The sequence below is a fragment of the Buteo buteo genome, chromosome 22, assembly GCF_964188355.1.
Source record: "Buteo buteo chromosome 22, bButBut1.hap1.1, whole genome shotgun sequence".
Lineage (NCBI taxonomy): Eukaryota > Metazoa > Chordata > Aves > Accipitriformes > Accipitridae > Buteo > Buteo buteo.
Window position 1 is genome coordinate 17,149,709 of NC_134192.1, and position 19,644 is coordinate 17,169,352.

Here is a 19,644-nt window from a genome sequence, read left to right on the forward strand (position 1 = left end):
TTTCTGACAGGTTATTTTCCTTCGATAAGTTAAATTGATCATTTTCATCTATCCTTTAGAAAACCCAACATTAAAAAAAAAAACACATTTGAATAATATCTAGACCTGTGACAGCATCTGAGAATCCCTTGGTTTGTCTTCAATTTTGTTTCTTAAAGGGGTTGTGTTTTATACTACCTTTTTAATAAACAAACTCGTGAACAAAACAAGTCTTTTCTGATTAGTGTCGAGATAATGCATTTGTCTTACTTTTTTCCTCAGTAAAAGATACTGTAGCATTTGGTGCCCAGTGACTTCAGTTTATAAAGCCTATGTGTTAACATGCCAGCGTTTTCCAACTGGAGTCCAGTAGTCATGTTGCTAGAACTGTAAGTGTTTGCAGTGGGACGGTGGGATGTGGTGTTTGTTCCCTCTTTGTGGGTTTTGTCTCAGACTTCATTCTGGCTGCTTGTGTTAGTGGACCCTGCATGAAGATAAAAGGAGCTGGAGGAATGACTGCAGACACTATAGTTGTAATTGAGATGGAGGGGGGGACGGGACTGTTGTTTGTTAAGGACAAGCAGAATTGCAATTTTTATTTTCGGAAATTAAGTTTTTTGATGTTGGGGTTTTTTTGTTTGTTTGTTTGGTTTTTTTAAGCTTAACATTTTGAATGCTTAAAAAGCGCTGGAAATCAGTTGTTTCAATTCATAAACTGCAAAGGAATAGGGATGATAATCCCATTTTTACCCAGTAGTTCTTTGGGGTGTTCACGTAGGAGCTTTAAACTGATGCCATCTAACAAACTTACGAGTCCTTTAACTGCCAACCTAAGAGGAAACTCTTGAATGAGGTCTTGAAAAGCTTTAGCAGATGAAATCTCTGCTCTATGAAACAGTTTAGAAAAGGGGGTAGAAGAACGAATGATTGAGATGTTGGCACTTGCCCTGCTGATAAACTGGAATCCAGTCTGTCTCACAATGAAGATGTGTTTATGCAAAGAGTGTGTCAATAAAAGACTAAGCACCATCCTGGGAAATCTTACAGCCTGGTAGTTAAGTTGTTCTGGGAGATGGCAGAGGGCGGATTCATACGTATTTAGGCAGAGAGAATTGGACTGTGCTCTCCTACTTTCTGGGTGTGTAAACAAACTCAAGCTACTGCATAAAAGACTTCATGTCACCAGTTTGGTGACTCTAGTTGCCCGGTGTATTATTCCAGCTGTGACTGGCGAATTCGACCCTGATTCAGCATTTCTGGAATGGCTGCAATTTGGTAATTTTGGTAAATTTACTACAAAAAAAAAAAACCAACCCCAAACTACCTGTTTCTTGCTACAGCCCTTACAGAACAAAAATGATGTTTTTATTTTCTGAAGATTTCTGTAGTCATTTAAACAGATCCAGTGAAGAAGAGAGAGAAAATTGGGTATCCAGCTTATCTGGGATGGAGACAGGTGATCTTTTCCTTCTTGCAGATCTTTGTAGTTACACACTTAATGCTGAATATGTTATAACCTGGCATAGGAAAGTCCTTTCTGACCCTGGCCAAGTTTGGTTCTCTGCCATAACTTGTTTATCATCTTTCACTAAACTCTTCCGAAGTCCAGACGCTGTCGTCTTTATTGTGTACACTTTGTCATAAAAAAACCCCTACTTACAATCCTATTTTCCTCATTCCTGAAACCTCCTAACCTGGTTGACTTGTTGGAGTGCATTTCATGCATTCTTAGCAGATAGGCTGAAGGAAACGCCTAGTTCACTCGCAGCTAGAGGCTAGAAAGCATGTAGGGAGTTCATGAACATTGCTTGTCTCTTCCTGCAGTCATTGCGGAGTGCACATAGCCTGCCGGGGCAAGGATCCCAAACTCCTGGACACAGCATGACTGTCCCACATCTGGAAAATCTTACTGGTGTGACACCGTTTGTGACATTGCGTTAAGGTAGGAGAATTCAATGATCATTTCAATGTATGTTCACTGACTTTCTCAGATGTTCCTTCATTTGAAAGATACTTGAGGAAAGAGAATGCCTGCTTGTTAAATTATTGCTTAATAGTTGGGAAGTGGAATTTTTTAAATTTTATTTATTTTTTAAAACTAGTTTGGGCTGCATGAACTAGAGAACAGAGGGTTCCCTGTCTGATGCTACGGTGATGGGAAATTAATACTACTAGCAAGGGTAGGGGATGTGAAAAATACTGTATAGTATTGTCACTTGTGGTGAGCTGTCAACAACCACGTCTCTTAAGCCTGTGTTGACCTTGCATCCTTGTCCACCTGAAGGACAAATAACTTGGACAATTACTTGCACTATTTTGCCATAATTAACCCATTCTGAGAGTAGTGTGAGGTGAGCTGAGTCCATTTCATCGTGAGCTCCAGTTCTTCTACTATAGTTTGACAGCAGTTAGTGGCAGACACAAATCGGAAGGATTTCTGCCTTTTTTTGCAGACTTCCTGCTGGAAGATGGAAGAATGGGAAGTTCAGGTAATGAAGACCACAGTGCTCCAAATCTTAAGTCCTGACTCTTGGGACATTAGATTCCTCTTATGTGCATATGGTTCACTGAGGGGACTGAGATATCACCTAGGTTATATCCAGCCTTCTTATGACTACTTGTGGGAAAGCACAAGAGGTTTTTGGGGGAAATGGAAAAAAAAAAAAAGACCATTCTTTCTTTTAAAAAATGTATTGTTTTTCTAATATTGTAACTACTGTGGTCACAATTCACAGAAGCATAACAGCTGCTACACACCACTAAATAAATGGTGCTAAAAGAGCTTACAATTAATGTCACAAGCAAGTCAAGCATGTTAATAAAGTGGTACAAAGATGCAGTGGCTGGCTTGCACTGAGTGAGGAACAGGAAAAATAGACCTCTGGGCCAGAGCTAATGCTTTTTAAATTGTATGTTGATGTGTGGTGGTAGAGCAGTGTAGGAAGAGCTGGTTTGCTGCTTGCTATTGAGATGGCCTGATGTAGTCCTTTTTCGGGCCATATGGTTGCTGATGACTTTGCCAAGCTTTCACTGCTTGGGTTGGAATTTTCCATGGCAAGCGTTGGCCTCCAGCTGAGCAACCAGAAAGTTTCTTAACCTAAACAGTGGGTTGCTTTCTGAAACAAAACTGGGAAAAAATAGTGTCTCTTCCTGTGCTTGAAGTTGTTTGGCTGGGTTGTGCTAGTTCCTGCTCCCCTCATGGGCCTTGGGAAGGTGCCTGTAAATCTGGAGGAAGGTTTTTTGGTTTAAATTTTCAGGTTTAAGTTTTGGGAAAGTTTGGTCAGCTTTAAAGTTCTGAAAGATTGTCTTCTCCATCAGACGACTGCTATGGAGTATCCCCTTGCGCTTCCTAACTGGTGACCAACCTGTATTTGTCCCATCCCCACCACTATGTTCAGGTGGACCAGAGGTTGGAGTTGGGGAAAGGATGCAAGAAGGGCAAAGCAATAGAAATCCTAAGATGAGGACTGAGGAACTCTTGAGTTTGAACATAAATTGGTAGTTGATGACAGGGGACTAGGGCTAGCTGAGCAAGGGATCATGAAGAGGGGGAGAAATGAACAGACAATATGGGGGAAGTAGAGCTAACAAGCAAAACTAGACATAGAAGCATATGATACACATGGACAAGAAGTTTGTAGGTGAAGGCTTGAGATTAAAAAGGGAATGGATTATGGCTGGATAACCTTAATCCTCATTTTTCTTAATGTCTGAATAGTTGGCTTTACAGCCTGAACAGTCTTTTCATGTGTGAGAAACACTGAGAGACCATTTGGAGGCAGCCTTTGCAGATATTTCAGAATACCCTTCCAGACACAGATCAGTGCAATGTTTATTAGGAAGGTACTGAAGATTGGGGGGTTTATGGTTAGAAAAGAAATCCGATAAATGTATTGGAATAGATTAAGCAACACTGTGTATTGCAGGGCTAGTTGGATGGAAACACAAATCTAATGATTCATTAGGTTTTGCATGATAAAACTGGCTATTGGCCGAAGGTTCCCCCAGTCTCTGAAAAATAGCGGCCTTCTTTTTGCTAGCAAGGTAAATCAATTATGCTATGCGGTGTGATGAGCTGTTCCAGCGAGACTGGAAAATTGAATAGAAACAGCAGGCACTTCTCACTGCATGCATAGCTTGAGCATTGCTAAATATGATTTTGATTACAGCAGAACATATGAGCTCTGGTTGTAGAACTAGCTCCCCTGCGGCCAGAAACTGCACAAATGCACAAAAACGATCCTTCTCCAGGGCAAGCAGTGACGTTCCTTGTCCTACTCTTACCATATCTGGCAGCAGAGATTTTTAAGGAGAACAAAAAGGAGTCTTACAGTCTTCTGTTGACTTCCTGCAAACTATTTTCGAGTAATTCCTGCCTTAAATCCATAACTTCTGGTTGAGCTCCAGTGTGTGTTTTAGCAGTTTTGCTACCAAAGTTTTAAGCAACTGGCAGACCCACCACGTTCCTAGGTAAGTTGCAAACAAAAAGGGTTTTTTTGTTTGGTGGGTTCTTTTACTTGAATTTACCATAATTTGAATTTCCAATAATTTAATCTGAGTGTCTTTTTCTGACAGGTGAAGCAACTAATTACTCTCGGAAGTCTTTTCCTTGTGGAGGTCTGTGCTGACAGTGATCAAGGTACTTCGAACTCTACCATATCTAAAGTTGTTATTATTTTAAGCTCCAATGAGTATTTTTTTCTTTTTTATTTTTTTTTCACTCTGTCAGTATGGGTTTTTTTGAACAATGCAAAAACCAGAATTGGACAAAGCATTTTGATAAGTTCACCCTGAGCTTCATCCGGGGATAATGCCACCTCTGTATTGTCTGAAGTGCTTCCATTCTTTTAGCACACTTCCATCCTCAGGTTATATTTGCGCAGTGCTAGATCCTAAGCCCAGAGTTATAAAGATGGATGAAGGCAGGGTGAGAAATAACAGCTAGTGGATGGATGTACTGATGTTATTCTTCAACAGAGCCGATGCTATGGCATTGACAGGTAACTTATACAAGGTTGGTATCCATCAGGCCCTCTGCATCTCTAAGCCATTCACTGCTTTCAAGACGCTGTATGCCTTACTGAAGTTGCATATTGTACAGTTATATCAAACTTAGAGCTGACCAGCAAAAGTTAACTGCATGAATGAGTTAAAGACTAATTGGACTCAATTTGTCTGATTGGGAAAAATGCACCCCCATCAACATTCTGAAAAATGTAGTACATATTTATTGAAAGGTTTCTCCTTTTGATTTATACTTCAGGTATTTCCTATTAGAAGTATATAGTAAGGAAATCAGTAAAGAAAAGGTGCATGGAAGAAGCAGAAACCCAGATGATAAATCTTATCTTACTAGTAACGGTTCTTGTGGCAATACCAGTTTCAGGAAGAAGGCAGGCTCACCACTGACTGTGGACTTTAAGTTGAATAGTATTTCTTTGACTGGTCTGTTGTTCTTGTTTTGGCAGGGGCTGTTGGTTATTGAAAATGGAAGAAACAAGGAAGCTCTCTCCAAAGCCGTGTAAAAGCAAAGAACCTGTGAAAACAGAATGGGGGTCTCAGAGTGTTGTATTTACGTATTTCCAAGGGGATATTAACAGCGTGGTAGATGAACATTTTTCTAGAGCTCTAAGCAATGCCAAGAACCCACAAGACCTAAGCACAAAGCACAAGGGTGAGACTGTTGTCCTGAAGAACGGTGAGCGGCTTTCCACGTGTGAGCGTGGTGTTAGACAGGGGTGACTAGCTTTCACTAACGAATTTAAGATGCAGCGTGCTTCAATTTGGAATTGTGTGCAAACAGAAAGCAAGAAAATTGTGCTTGCAAAGCCCTGTATTATGTAGCTGGGACTTCCTGGGCAAAAACCTGTGCTCGCTGGGGTCCTTCCCAAGCTCTCTGTTGGCGGGACTGGGTCCTCATTTTCCAGCCAAGAGCCTCCATCACTGTCAGATGCATTAAGCACATTATGACTTAATTTGTTGTCTTTGCAAGAATATATTTGTCTAAGCTTGCAATTGTTAAAACCCTGCCTATGCTAGTGGCCTGTAAGAAAACACATGTAATATTTATTTGAAAGTATTGGTGGTGTTGGTTTAATCCGCTTTTAGTATGAATTTGTTGTTGATTTTTAAGATAAGCAGCACTAAAGTGAATATATATTTCTTTAAAAATGAATATGCAATCTGGTAGCATTCCCTTAGAAGTCCATTGGAATTTGCCTTGGAAAAAAGTAAGAATTTACGAGACTTCAGATGCTTTCTTTCTCTTTTTAAGTAGATAGCATGTCTCCCCATCAGTGGAATTTCTCTTCACATTGCTCCAAACCATATCCGTCATCTTCAGCTACAAGCATGTCAAATTCTGGTCTGAATTTTTCTGCTGCTGGTATGGCAGGCCAATACCAGCCATCAACTCTGCGGAGTCATCCAACTCAACCTGCAGATTTATGGCCCTTCCCTTCGATTGGGACTCCCAGTCTTACCAGTTCGGTATATCATCATGCCTTGCCTGACCTGCATGCGGTAGATGAACCGATCTCTGACAGGAAATACGGTTCTCTTCTTGGTCTTCTGCAGCAGGAAAGGTGCCCAACATCCATGCAAGAATGTCCCATGAAGCAACACTCAAGTCCTGCTTGTATGACTGGACCTGCTAGGTTACAAAATATAAGTCAAAGTTCAGCTCCTGGGGGAGGTAAGGAGATACTTATTATCACTTTATTCTTTGATAGCATCTTATGTAAAGAGACAAAAATAATACAGTCTGTTCCTACAGTTCACAAGCTGGAGTCATCTCCAGCCCAGCTCATAGGAATTTTTTTCAATAGTTAACCCATGCTGTGTACTGTGCTACTTGGGATTGAGTAGCTATATAGTACGTCTTAATCAAAAATACGCACTGCCCACTTGCATAATATTTTGCCTTCTGGCTCACATTAGGGAGATACTTTAAGTGACTATAAGCATTATCCACAGTGCTATCAGGATCTCTACCTTATAGGTAGCAGGTAGGGTGGCACTGTGTGTACTGGATGCTCCTGTATTGTGACAAGAAAGGAGTGGCCAGGTAAGAGCCCTGAGCAACCGAACTTACTGCATAGGGTGTTAGTGATATTCTGAATACAGGATGTGAAACTGCAGCCCTTACCAGAATGGCCAGGGATTTCTCTCCCTCCCCAGTCTCTGTCTGTAGCTGGAAGGACTGGGGTAAAGGGGCTGGCGGGCTGGCCTTGCCTTGTCTGCCAGCTAATTGCTGCCTGCCACGAAGCACTGCTGCCCTGTGTGTCAAAGGCTGTGTTTGTGTTTTGCAGTAGATTTCCCAGAACTAATGCAATTCACGCAGAAGTGATGATTGTTACTTACTTATTATTAACAATTAGTAGGAATCCCAATCCTAGGTACTACTAGCACACAGAAGAAAGGTGGCTGGTGGCTGAAATCCATTTCCCAGGAGCTTAAGTTCCTACAGCATCTAGGTCGGCTGGATAAAATTGCTCCCTTGTGAGTAATTTCTGCCTTTGAGAAGCTCTCTGAGATCAAGCTTCCTGGCCAGAGCCCTGGTGCCCTGTTAGGGTATGCCTGCATTGCTGTTCCTAGGCGTTACCCAGCTAGTCAGCTTGGCACTGGTCTCCAAGAAAAAGGGTTGTGAAATGTTTAGGGAGTCACTGGAAAAATACAGCATGTCCTACCTGGTGCTTCTAGATAAAAAAGACCAGGCATGTGAAGAAGTGATCCTGAGTCTTAGGTTTTAAAAAATAACCAGCTGTGAAATACCGACTGGTTACCTGGTTTCTAATCTGCATTGGCAAAAATATGGCAGAACGTGGGCTAAAACTACTGTTTATATCTACACGCAGTCTTATCCACAGTTCCTCTTTTGAGGCTATACAGAAGCTCTGTTGTTATGAGGACCCCAACTGTAGGTGTGTTGCTACCTTAGTCCTGCCAGAGTGTCTAATGCCTGTCTGTGTCTGTGCATGGAAAAAGGAGAGTGTGTGTGTGTCTTTGGCTGGAATACAAACTTTCTGCTCATGATACATAGTTAGATTTAGCTGAGACTGTATGTATGTGTTACACAGGCATGCACCCTAGACTTTTTGCAGCTAGTAAGTGACAGTCTAATTGCTTTAAAGACACTGTCTGGACTTCTAGGGTTTTTTAAGAACAAGGTTAGGTGCCCTCTTCCCCCAAGGGGGCAATGTGAGCCTATCAAGGCTTGGGAACCCAAAGAACCAACTCCTCCAAAAAAGGAGATGTTTCATGAAACTAGTCTTGGAATCGAAAAAGGGAGGCAGTGCTGACAACAGTGGACTTTTTGTTGAGAATTTCAGAAAGAAAATGAGTGGGGGAAAAATTGAAAAGGAAATTAAACAGCTTGGTGCTCCCCAGCCATCACAAATCAAAGCCTTTTCTTTCAGGAGGTTTACAGGGCCTTTCTGAATATTCAGGGAGCCTCGTAACACCACATGCGTAACGCTGTACATGTGCTTATCAAGCAACCCAAAAAGAACAGATAAGAAATGGCTGGCCCAGGTTCACAAGGAATCTTTGGCAAGTCCCTAGGATGTGTGCATCTAGTCTGGCTGTGGGAGTCCCTGTTTCTTGGCTCTATCTGTTAAATATACTTCTTGTTGCGCTGTGTCATGTTTAAGAACAGCTGATATTTATATTTATGGAAGTGTATATTGCTGTGCCAGACAGCACAGAGCTCCCCAGCACCTGTGCTATAGGCTGGGCTGCAAAAGCACAAGGTTTCTTTAGGAACTACTGTCTGCTTTTAGCTCTGTGTTGAATCTCTGCTCATCTCCAGTATTTTATTTTTTCTAAGAGAGAAGAGCAAGCTCTTACCAAGGCTCAGAAAATCCCAGTGTAAGCCATGCCACTGCAGGTGAGTAATGAAACCAGCAGGATTGGAACAAATTAATACTCATCTATGAAGGACAGCTGCCTTGTTTACGCATGCAGAATTAAAGATGCTTCCTTGCTTGCTTCCCAACTGTATTTCAAAAGCTTGCTTTTTCCCCAGATATAGACACCATCTCCCATAGCTACATTAACAGAGAAGAGGGAAAACATTCTATTAAAATGAGATACATGATTTTCTAACTCCACCTACCTTAGTTTTTGTGGTTAGACCATCAGCCTGCCACTTCACAATACCTATTTTGCACTGGCTGTCCACGTTTCAGATCCCAGAAAGGTAGGACACCCCTTGCTTTGTATCTCAAGCACCTGGCTTCAAGCTGAGGTGGTCCCTGTTGGAGCTGTGTGTTAGCATTACTGCAGTTTTCACCAGCAAACCCACCACACTGCTTGGAGAGTTGTTCTAAGAAACTATTCCCAAAGCATTCAGGCTTCCATATTTTTATTAGCCTCTTGAGACTGTGTCATACCCTGATGTTGGTTCTTTGATGTGCAATATTTTGGGGATACTTTGGATGGGTCAGTCTGGTTATTCTAGTAAAGGCCCTCTTGCATCAGAGCCAAAGGTGCAATTTTTTTTGCACAACATCCTAAGAGATTGCGTGGACTATGCTGTTTGACTCTCCTGATACTGCTGTGTCTTTCAGGTATTCAGATTCATGACAGAAGACGAGATTTGTACTTTTAGCAACTGGATGTTTCTACTTTGTTCTGAAAGAGAAAGTTCTTGCTGTGAACTTTTATTATTTGCAACTGTGAATCAAGAAGAAATGAACTGCAGCTATTCTGTGCTTTTTCTCTCAGTTGGAAGAATACATGTACAATTTACTATCTGGGGAATGAAAAATAATCTTTTTCTATTCAGTAAATAATTTCTAATAGCTATGGTATTAAACCTGACAGTATGTTTGTTGTGAAGAAATATTGTCAACTTAAGGCTTTTCATGTAGCCCTCTTGAAAGGACTTTTAGCACTTTTTAATCTTTCTGTGTTTATTCATTCACCTTCTCTTGATAAGAAGCACAATTCTTATCAATGCAGTTGATAACAGATAAGTGCAGGGATGCAGTTAGCATAAATTCAGTGCTGCAGCTTCTTAGCTGATTCGATATCTCCATATTGTTTAAAATAGTCTTAGACCATGGGCAAGAGACTTCAAGAAAACCACAGGTCAGCAAAACACATTACCATGTTTTGGAAGTACAGTAATTTGTAACCATACTTGCAATTCACAGGGACATTCTTCAGAAACTATATAATATGCATATGCCCAAAGGCTCTATTTTGCCTGCTCATAATGTATAATCATCCTCTAGAAAACAGTGAATTAACACTAGATCTGGGAGGAAATCTGGGTCCTCATTGGATGCTGTTAAAATCCCATTGAGTAAAAAGCTGGAGGTGGGAACGGTCTATTTTCCCAGTCTCTCTGCAGGTGTAAAAGGTTCTTTTTCTAAATAAACCCTGTGGGGTTGAATTTTAAATTCTTGACCTTGAAGGGCTTGGCCACCTGAACAAGCAAAAATCAATCTCTTTGTGGTAGCTGCATCCCACAGACCTCAGAGCGGCTGAGTGGGGGGGTGGTCTGTCTCGATGCTCTTCCGTGCAGCAAAAGTGGCAGCCATGAACTGTGCATCGATACTGCACGTTCAGATCCTCCCCTTGCTTCACCACTCGCCCTTGGCAAATATGTTTGCTGAAGCTACTGTGAGTAAAACTTCATGTGACTGGTGTTTAGATTTGTGCATGTAATCCCTGCAGTAAGAGAGACTGCTTAGCCTTTATTGTAAATCCTAAGGATAAAAAAGATTTGGGTTTTTTTCCTTCTTCGTTAGCTATACATTAATTTAACATAAAGGAGCACAATTAACTTTTTCTGACAGCTCTACACAGTTGCTTAAAGAAATTTGACCTTTGAGATACTAGAGCTTGTGATTTATAGGACAAACCCTTAGCAGGTGTAAGTGTTTGTGGATCTGTTTACACCAGGTATCTGTGCTGCCACTGGTCTACTTCAGTTATAACACCTTGTGTAATTTTATAAATAATTTGAGTTCAGCAACTTTAGATGTTTATGGTACTGATTTAAAAAGAAAAATTTTTAAAATCCCATTTGTATCATACAAGTTTGCTCTAGCATATACATGAGCTAGACCAACCTGAGATCACGTGTGAGGGGAACTATTTTAACTAAATTAATAAAAGGTAGACCAACATCCTGTCTCCCTGTATAGATGAGCACGGAAAAATCACTTGTTTTTAATATTTCTACAAAATTGCCTTTCTTACCTTTTAAGTTTAGGAATACATCTCCAAGTAGTTTTCTTCTGTCGTGCCAAATCACTTAATTCCCTGATTTTTAGGGCTACATGGTAATATAATCTGATTTCCTCTATGGGACGAAGCAAAGATTTCCAAGCTGTACTCCATACATCTGTCTTACTAGTGTGTATTGTAATTTCGGTTATTGCTTCAAAATAGTGAAATATTATTTTTGTCTCCCTCTGCCATCCCTCCTAAAGGAAAATGCTTAAATAATTTCTCTCCAAGGTCTGAAAAGACACATAACAGTATATTTAAATACTCTTAAAATGTAGTGCTGCTTGCTTGGTCCTGTGCGTGTGTCAGCTGGAAATATTCAAGGTGACTTAAAACCCGTGTTTCTGGTGAATCAACCAAGTGGAGTCGGACCGCGTGGGGGTGGGGGGAAAGCCCCTTGTTTTTAAATGTATGTCACTTAGTGCAAGGACACAAGGCATCAGCGATTGTGCCTTGACATGGTAATGCTTTGAACCATTGCTGCGAGGTTTGGTAATGCTGTGTCTTTGTCATCCAGCTGGGCAGCAGACCTGGGAAAAGGGAGCAAGTGCTGGGCTCCACGCTGGGCGTACGGGTGCTTGCTCTCTTCCCTGGCTGTTAGAAGAATGATGACTTTGGGGTAGAGGGTTGGGGCACAGAGGCTCTGGCGTTTTGTCTTACACCACTGCAGCAACGTGCGCCAGAGCGTGTCTGGGTTTACAGGCATCTCACTTTTCTTCTGCAATAAACATGGTTAACCCATCAGTGCAATCTGCCTTTAATGATTTCATATGTATGAATAGAGGTTTGAACATTTCACAGCGGTTCCCTACATTAGGTAGGCGTTTATATATACATGTATATACTATATATCTAAAATAAATACATACATATATATTTCTCTCACTATTGTTTGTCCAGAGTGGAGTGTTTCTTGTTTCTCCACTCAGGCCAGCGCTGCGTTCCTGATGCTGCCATCCTGCCGTCATGCTCCGATGGTGGCATCTTCATTCCCATTCAGTACGTGCGCTCTTTTGCTCAGAAGGACTTGGCAGACAGCGCGCTGAATTCAGCAGCTGCCATCTGGTACTTCCCACGGTTATTTTCGGTTCCTTCTCTGAATGCAGCAATCATGGTGGTGACGGGAGGAGAAGGGATGTGGGATGTACCCATTTCAACAGGTTCTGACTCCCCGAATGCTAGCGCACCTCTGCGGAGACCGCTCCGAAGGACAGAAGGACAAACGTGGGCCGGGTGCTACATTCTCTGGTAATTTACTGACCCTGTGGGAAACCACATTTTGCCTCCATTTGGGTACCATTTCTAAAGCTCTAGTCCAGGAATAACTTCTTTGCACAGATGGTTTTTTTCTCCTGTCTTTTTCTGATGGGCAGATGAGATGCAAGCTACATGCTCTGTGAGCCCTGTTCCGAGACTAATGCAGAGAAAAATACTCAAGTGTTTGATGTGCCTACCCTGCGAAGAGTATGGGGCTTTTTTTAATAAGCTACAGGAACTGTTGTACATTTTTTCGCCATGCATGTCCCAGGACACATATTTTCTTCCGCGTGTCTCGCGTTTGCAGGCGCCTTGCTCAGCCTTCTTGTGTGGGATGGCCCTGGTCCAGCTCCTCCTCTGATGGTCAGATAAACCTTGTGGGTGGCTGGGAGCAGCATAGCTGGCTTAGCTACTCCACCCCATTTTAGTCACTCATTAGCAGTGTTAAAAATAGTCCCAGACTGCAATGACAAACAAGAGAGATTCTTTTGCTATTAAAGAAAAACCTAAAGGTTTTAAAAAGAAAACAAAAAACAAAAGGCAGGAATGCTACTGGGTAACTTGGCCACAGTTTATATGGCCTCTTCTGGGTGTTCATTGCCTTTCTTCCCCATCAGCCTAGCTTTCTCCTTGAAGTCGGTCTAGTTCCAAAATGTCCCAGAAACATGATGGAGGTGTGACAGTATGTTTGCATTTATCTTATTCCTAATTTTGGATGAACAGCTGAAAGAAACACAAGTTCTCCCGTGTGTGCTCAGGCTGGAGGTGGCAGCACTTTGCAGGGGAGCTGGGCTGTCTCCGGGGTCACTGCCAGAGGGGTGGCCCAGGGGACCACCAAGTCACAGCGATGCTAACAGCGATGTCACCCGGGAAAATGGTCATAGCTGGGGGCCCTCACCCTGGAGCTGATATTCCTCATCCCTTTTTGGAGAAGGGAACCCAAGCTGCCGTTGCTTATGTTTTTGTTCAGGTGTCAATTAATTTGTCCCATCACAGGTGAGAGAGGGACACCTCATGCACCCATGTGGCATGTAGCCTTTGGTAAACACTTGCTCATCTCTGGAATTTTTGACTGTCTTGTGGTTTTTAAGCCTCTTTTTCTGGCAGGCTCTGCCAAGCAGGACAGTCCTGCTCCTGGTGAGGGGCTCAAAGTCACACAGCAAGGCTGAGATGTGGCCAGAGCATGTCAGCATTGCTGAATTTGTAGTTGTTTAAACTATTGGTGTGATCTGGGCCCTGCAAAATGCTGCAAATGTCAGGAACTAGAAGTGATGTTTGCAAGTGTCCAAAATACTTTTTCTTTTTTCTAAAAAAAAAAAAATCTCAAAAGTGGTTCATATGGGAAAGTTCTCAAAGCATTGAAGAAAGCAAGCAATTTGGAGGAAGACAAAAGTGAACTGATGGCATCCTTCCCCCCAGCACGGAGAGCAGAAGCACGGGTAGGAATGAGCTTGCCATCAGCCCGGAGAGGCTTTTGCTTTCACTCACGAATGTGACAGCTCCTCGTTCCCAGATAGATGAGCTCCCAAATCCCCCCAGGAAAATGGCAACCAAACCGAGCTGAGCCCTTTCCATCCCTTTCTGAAGGGCTGGCTCTGTTTGCTTCGTTTCCAAGCAGCCTGCAGAAGCTCGCAGGCTGCCAGCCCTGCCGCTGGGTGCGAGGAGCCTGGCAGGTCGGTGCCGCTGCCTGCGGCCACCCCAGCTGGAGCTGTGATAAGGAGGGGAACCAGAGCCAAACCTGCCCGCCCCATCGGAGAGCACAGTGCTCTGCCAGCCTTTTCCAAAGCTGGTGTCAGTAAAAATGCCCCTTACTGGTTGGGGAGTTTTGTGTGTATTTGGTGTTTTTTTTTTTTCCCCCCTTGGGCAGATTTATGACTAAGTGACCACATGGCTTTGGTACAAATGAAGGCAAGTGTGAAATAACTGAGAGGTGATTTCCTAGGAATGGTAAAATGTTGCACCACTTTGTTCTGGGATGTGTTTTCCTGTACTGTCTGGTTTAAAACACTGCGTGTTTTGGGCTCAGGGCTCTAATCCACTTAGCTGCTGCTCCACTGAGACCTTGCTCCTCCCCTCTGAGTTATCATGTATCATTACACTTGGAGGATTTCAGCAGAGAACTGGTGCAAACCGGTGGTTTTGGTGCCTTGGTTGCTGGGAGGAGGATGCTTTCCTTGTTTCAGTATCACACACCGTGTCGGAGGGCCGCGTGTTACCGCACTGGCAATACTGCTGTGCAAGCAACTTCGGCTGTGGTCACGTCACACAGATCACAATTTCTTTGCTGAGGGGGTGCAAAAGCAGCTGAGGTGTGGGAAGTCAGCGGCTGGGCTGCGGCACAGGACCACGGGGCTCTCCGGGCCAGCTCAGAGGATGTTTTCAGGTGGGCATAACGGAGCTGGCTGACCCAAACTGGCTGTGCGGCAACTCCGATGCGGCGTTCCCCAAAAGCATGGTCCAGCGAGAGTCCCTCAGGTCCCCTCTGAGCTGCCGTGAACCCGGCTGAGCTCATCGGCACCCACGCTGCTGATTCACGCTGCCCCTGCAGCCGGGCTTCTCGGCGGGGGTTAAGCTGGGTGCAGCGCTTCCCGTGAGCAAGGCTGGCCCCGCAAAGCCTTTGCACCCCGGAAAGGTGGCTGCTTCCCCGACCTCCATCCTCACCTCTGTACCCCCATCTCCCCCCCCATCACCCCAGCCTGGGCTTTGCAGGCTCTGGGCTTGAGTCTGAGCAGAGCAATTGGTGTTTTCCCCATCTCTCTTTCTCCTCATGGCCAATGCTAGGTATAGCATGGGGCTTTTTAAATATTATCAAGCAGTATTTCATGCTGAAACACAACAGTGTTTCGTCTCCTGGTTACTACCTTTCCACCGGAGATAGGGACAAAGCAACAGCTCTCTCCTACACAGCGCAATTAAAATAAAAAGTTTCTATGCTCAGCGTTATAAATCACTCAATTAGCTCCCAGTACTGTATATTTATCAGAGATAAGTGTCACTTTAGGTAAATCCCTCTGCCAAATGGAAAAACAAATTGAGCGGATGGAAGGAAACTGAATGTACCGAACACCCAAAGGGCATCTCTAGTAACTGAGCACAGCCTAAAATAATCCTGTACTCGCTGCCTGTCGCACACTGTCTCCCTGTGCCTGGACGGCTGCGAGTGACTCCATCGGCAGCGGAGAAGCACCCCCGCACGCATGGGCTTCATCTGTTACCCCTGTTTGTAGGCTCAGAGATGATCCAAGTCTTGCAGATCCCATGAATGATGTGGTCAAGGGACAACCCTTTGATTTGGCCTTGCAGAAGATCAACCCTTTCTTGGTCTTTAAGGATTAGTTCCCATGAAAGCCTTGAAAGTCTATTTGTCTCAAAGTTTTGTGGACCCCATCCAGCTACTGGTCCCACAGAGCAGCCCCCATGTCTGACTGGGTCTGGTTGTGGCTCTGGAAACCAAGATCTCTGGATTTGTGTAAGTTGTAGAGGAGTATGGACTAATGCAGACGAGCCAGGTTCTCAGGGGGGTGGGGAGGAATGATATTGCTTCTTGTGAACTACCTAAATATCATCAAGTCTCAAGTGTGTGCCGGATAGATGGTATTTAACAGAAGTCGCCATGTGCAGCTCACCAGCGTGAGGAACGTTGTGTGCAATCTGGGTACTGTACTCAAATCACTCCAGAGAAAAACACAAGAACTAATTAAAAATGATGGGCAATTAGGAAAGTCCTCCAGCTGGACTTTTTGATGCATAAAGGAGGTTTTTTTTAAGGTAGAATAAGTAGAGTTTAAGGAAAATCTCCTGGCTTTAGTCAAGCTGTCACATAACTAAGACATTTGAGATGTGTGATGCTATCACAATTCCACCTACCGTGCATTGTTGGTGCTGGATCAGTGCCATGTTTTAAGAAAAGATTAACATCGAAACACTCTTTCCCCTGCTTCAGGTTGTACCAATAACTGCTGATTCTAAGTGAGCAAAGAGCAGCCAGGCATTATTTTTCTGGTGAATCATAAAGGTACTTTACTAGAAAAACAGCATCAAAGACTGCACCGCGTTGTGGGTACACAGCACCCGAGGTCTCTGCGTAGCATGAAGGTGAGTGATTTACTCTGAGTAAAAGGGCTGGGGCAGGAGGGGCAGGGGGTACTTCCACTCTGCTCCATGCAGGATCTAAGCACCATCTCCTTGACTTCTACATTTGCTGACAGAGTGTGAAACAATTGCCCAACGCCTGCCGTGGGCGATTTGGACTGTTTTTCTGGGTTTGTCCAAATATGTAGGATGAGGATCACGGTTGCACCATTTGTCTTGTTTCTTGCAAAAAAAAATAGTATGGAGGAGTCAGTTTATTAGATGGATTTAAGGCGTAAAATCCATATGCGTCATCTGTAAGTTGGCTTATTGAACAAAGCTGGTCAGCATGTGACTAACGCCTGCCCACACCTGGGCAGGGCTGGAGGATGAGCTGGGTCTGACGAGGAAGCTTCTAGGTCTGTTGTTCAAAACACGCTGTTATGGACCGCTTGTCTCACAGGGACACCTATGGGATGGTGCAAACGTGGGGAAGATCAGGAGGCAAAGCCACACCGGAGCCCACAGCCATGGGCAGGCAGCGAGTCGAGGGGTTCACCACGCATCGTCATCCCGCAAGGCATCCCTGTGCAGCATCCTCCCAGTACAGGCGCAAGCGGTGACCCCTGCATAGAAACCCATTGTCTGCCCACAGGCTGTGTCATGGTATCCCAAAAAGTAGGTGTTTTTTTTTAATTTTTCCTTGCTTACACAGGAAAGCACCTGGAAATACTGGTGAGAAGTGGCTGTTTGGGAAGCAGCTCTGACATTATCCCGCAGGGTGCTGGGGCTGCCTGGGCTGCAGCAGGCTGCCAGGCTGGTCTTATTCTAGGCAGATTTCCCACACTGACAGGCTGTAGGGCACAAAACAACCATATAACAGTGACTAATGGGAATTGCTGCCTGTCTCCATGCAGAAACACTTGGGATGGGAGGGTTTCAGGGAAATAAGAGCCTTTTCTATTGCTCCTCCTTGCCTAGGAAAAATGCTTTCTGTGGCTTTGCAAATTGGGGAACGCGGGAACAGAGAGCCAGGTTTACTCCCCTGCGCATATCCACCCCTCTCATCTCTCATATACACAGCTGCAGCACACACAGAAAATTGCTTTAATGCAGACTGAAAACCCAATGATCTTCTGGCCTGATCCCGGCTTTTATGCTTATGAAGACAGATACAAACTTTCTCACATGCAGCGGTGCATCAGGAGCTTAAGCTATGGCAATCCTGCCTGTGCCTCCGACTTTGTTTATGTCAATAAGAGCACGAATGTTGCACATCTCTGCAGGCACGACGAAAGGAAAAAATTAGTGCATCTAGTCAATCTGGCTCAGTTTGAGTGGTTCTGGGATTGTGGTCTGAGTCTTTTTTAGCAATCTTTAAAGGAGGGAGAGAAATCTGTAATTAAATCAATACATATGTAAACGAGCATCTGCCACAGAACCAGTTTAGCTTCTTTGTGTTAAACATGTATTTCTGTTGATGCGTTATTTGTGACATAGTCTTTGTATATAAGGGTGTTATTAAATTGGATTTTGGCTTGATTTAAACAATTAAATGAGTCAAATCATTCTATGCATTTGCAGGATTTTTTAAGTTATGTTGGCTCTTAATGTGTGTTCTTGAGACTGCCTCTCAGCTGACAGCTACTTTTATGATTTATGATTATTCAGAAGTAGGTTTGGGTAAATTGTGCAGCTGATAAACTGTTGGTGTTCATGTTTTCACTGACCAAATGTGGTTGGATGTGAAACTAAGAGTCCTCCTCACAAGACTTCTGAAACCTCAGCCAAAGCAATGGCTTCAGTAACTTCAGTCCAATTCTTTGGTGGCTCTAAGCTCAAGTAGCTCTATTTCAGTCATCTGGCATATAGTAAAAATATTGAGAGCCTGAAGACTTCATGGCATGAAAGAAGATATTGTTATTTGCCATGTAGGAAATGAGTCTGGTCTTGCATTTCCTGAATGCTCAGCGCTGCCAATTTACTCCATGGATAAACACAATCCATTATTCTTTGTTTCTTTTCAGGGCCTGGTTCAGAGCTTGCACCTCCCTAAATCTCTCTTCAAAAAAATAAATATATTCCTAGCTGATCTCTTTGGAAAAAAAAAAAAATTGTTTCAGTCATTTTGCTGTCTGCGATCACTCATTCTGCAGTGACACTCCATGGTGTGCAGGGCTTGTGCATTGGATTTAGATGCTGCTGGTGTGTGGGTGGCAGGGTCAGAGGATGAGCATCTCTTCTTCCTGAGGTGTATACTTGTGTCTTCCTAAATTGGGAAATCCAGCTGTGTCAGTATGGCTCCGTCAGGAAGGACGGTTAGTCTCACCTCGTTAGATATATATTTTGGCTCCAGCAGCTTTTCACCACGGGTGCATAGTCCCATGTGTCGTTGGATCATACAAATGCTGCATCTCTCTTCCCTTTTGCAGGATATTTCTCTTTATCTTCTGCCTTGTGTTGCTTCCACCGCTGCCACAGAAGGAGAGTGGGAACAGTCCAAACAGCAAGGGTCACCTTTGGCTGCTTTTGCGTATTATAGCACTTGGAGATTATTAGTGCTATTAGCAGTACTTTGCATGCCCGAGGATATGCAATGTGTTTGCACATATGCAGTTAAGTTTGCCCCCGGTTTGTGGGTGGATTCATTGTACTGCTGGTGCTTGTGATAGATACATGGTGCAGCTCCTGGGTGACAAATGCCATGTCATGATGCTAGTATGGTAATTCTAGGAGGCTTCATCTGCTGTATAGATGCCCAGAATGAAAAGATGTTCACTGATCCCAAAGACTTTAACATTTGTCACGCTCTGCTGCTGCTGCTGCTGCAATCTTTGAACATTATATTTGCTGTATAGACACCAAAAGACACAAGAATAAGAAACGGATTGAGGCAAGGAATACGAATACTACCATTTTGCCTGATGATAAAACAAGAGGATATTTGGAAAAGCCACCTGCGGTGCCCAGTGGAAGAGGGATAACGCAGAGCTCATGCGTGCTCCAGGCGCAGTGCTTTGCAGATGCCTTAGTCCTCAAATAGAGGCAGTAACAGACTGCATGCAAGCCAGCTCTTCTTCCAAAGGTCCTGGCTCC

The 19,644-nt window shown here is 43.7% G+C and overlaps 1 protein-coding gene across 4 annotated transcripts; it reads left to right on the plus strand.

Annotated features, from left to right (window-relative positions):
- Positions 1-378: 378 nt before the first annotated feature.
- Positions 379-12,094, plus strand: VGLL1 (vestigial like family member 1). 4 transcript variants are annotated; one of them, XM_075054348.1, is made up of 7 exons: positions 379-1,435; positions 1,804-1,921; positions 4,555-4,618; positions 5,448-5,677; positions 6,254-6,673; positions 8,807-8,866; positions 9,549-12,094. In XM_075054348.1, exons 4-7 carry the CDS (start codon positions 5,467-5,469, stop codon positions 9,587-9,589), a joined length of 732 nt encoding a protein of 243 aa, XP_074910449.1. In that variant the 5' UTR covers positions 379-1,435; positions 1,804-1,921; positions 4,555-4,618; positions 5,448-5,466; the 3' UTR covers positions 9,590-12,094. The 4 variants fall into 4 exon arrangements, with proteins under 4 accessions (XP_074910449.1, XP_074910450.1, XP_074910452.1 ...); XM_075054349.1 differs by lacking the exon at positions 379-1,435 and adding an exon at positions 2,433-2,468 and having other exon boundaries at positions 1,442-1,921; XM_075054351.1 differs by lacking the exon at positions 379-1,435 and having other exon boundaries at positions 1,442-1,921; positions 6,257-6,673.
- The last annotated feature ends 7,550 nt before the right edge of the window (positions 12,095-19,644 follow it).

Bases quoted from the DNA above. Each gene is read 5' to 3' on its own strand.
- VGLL1 (XM_075054348.1), top strand. From the start codon at position 5,467: ATGGAAGAAACAAGGAAGCTCTCTCCAAAGCCGTGTAAAAGCAAAGAA. The intron at 5,678-6,253 runs GTGAGCGGCTTT...TCTCTTTTTAAG, and splicing joins GACTGTTGTCCTGAAGAACG to TAGATAGCATGTCTCCCCAT. The intron at 8,867-9,548 runs GTGAGTAATGAA...TGTGTCTTTCAG, and splicing joins TGTAAGCCATGCCACTGCAG to GTATTCAGATTCATGACAGA.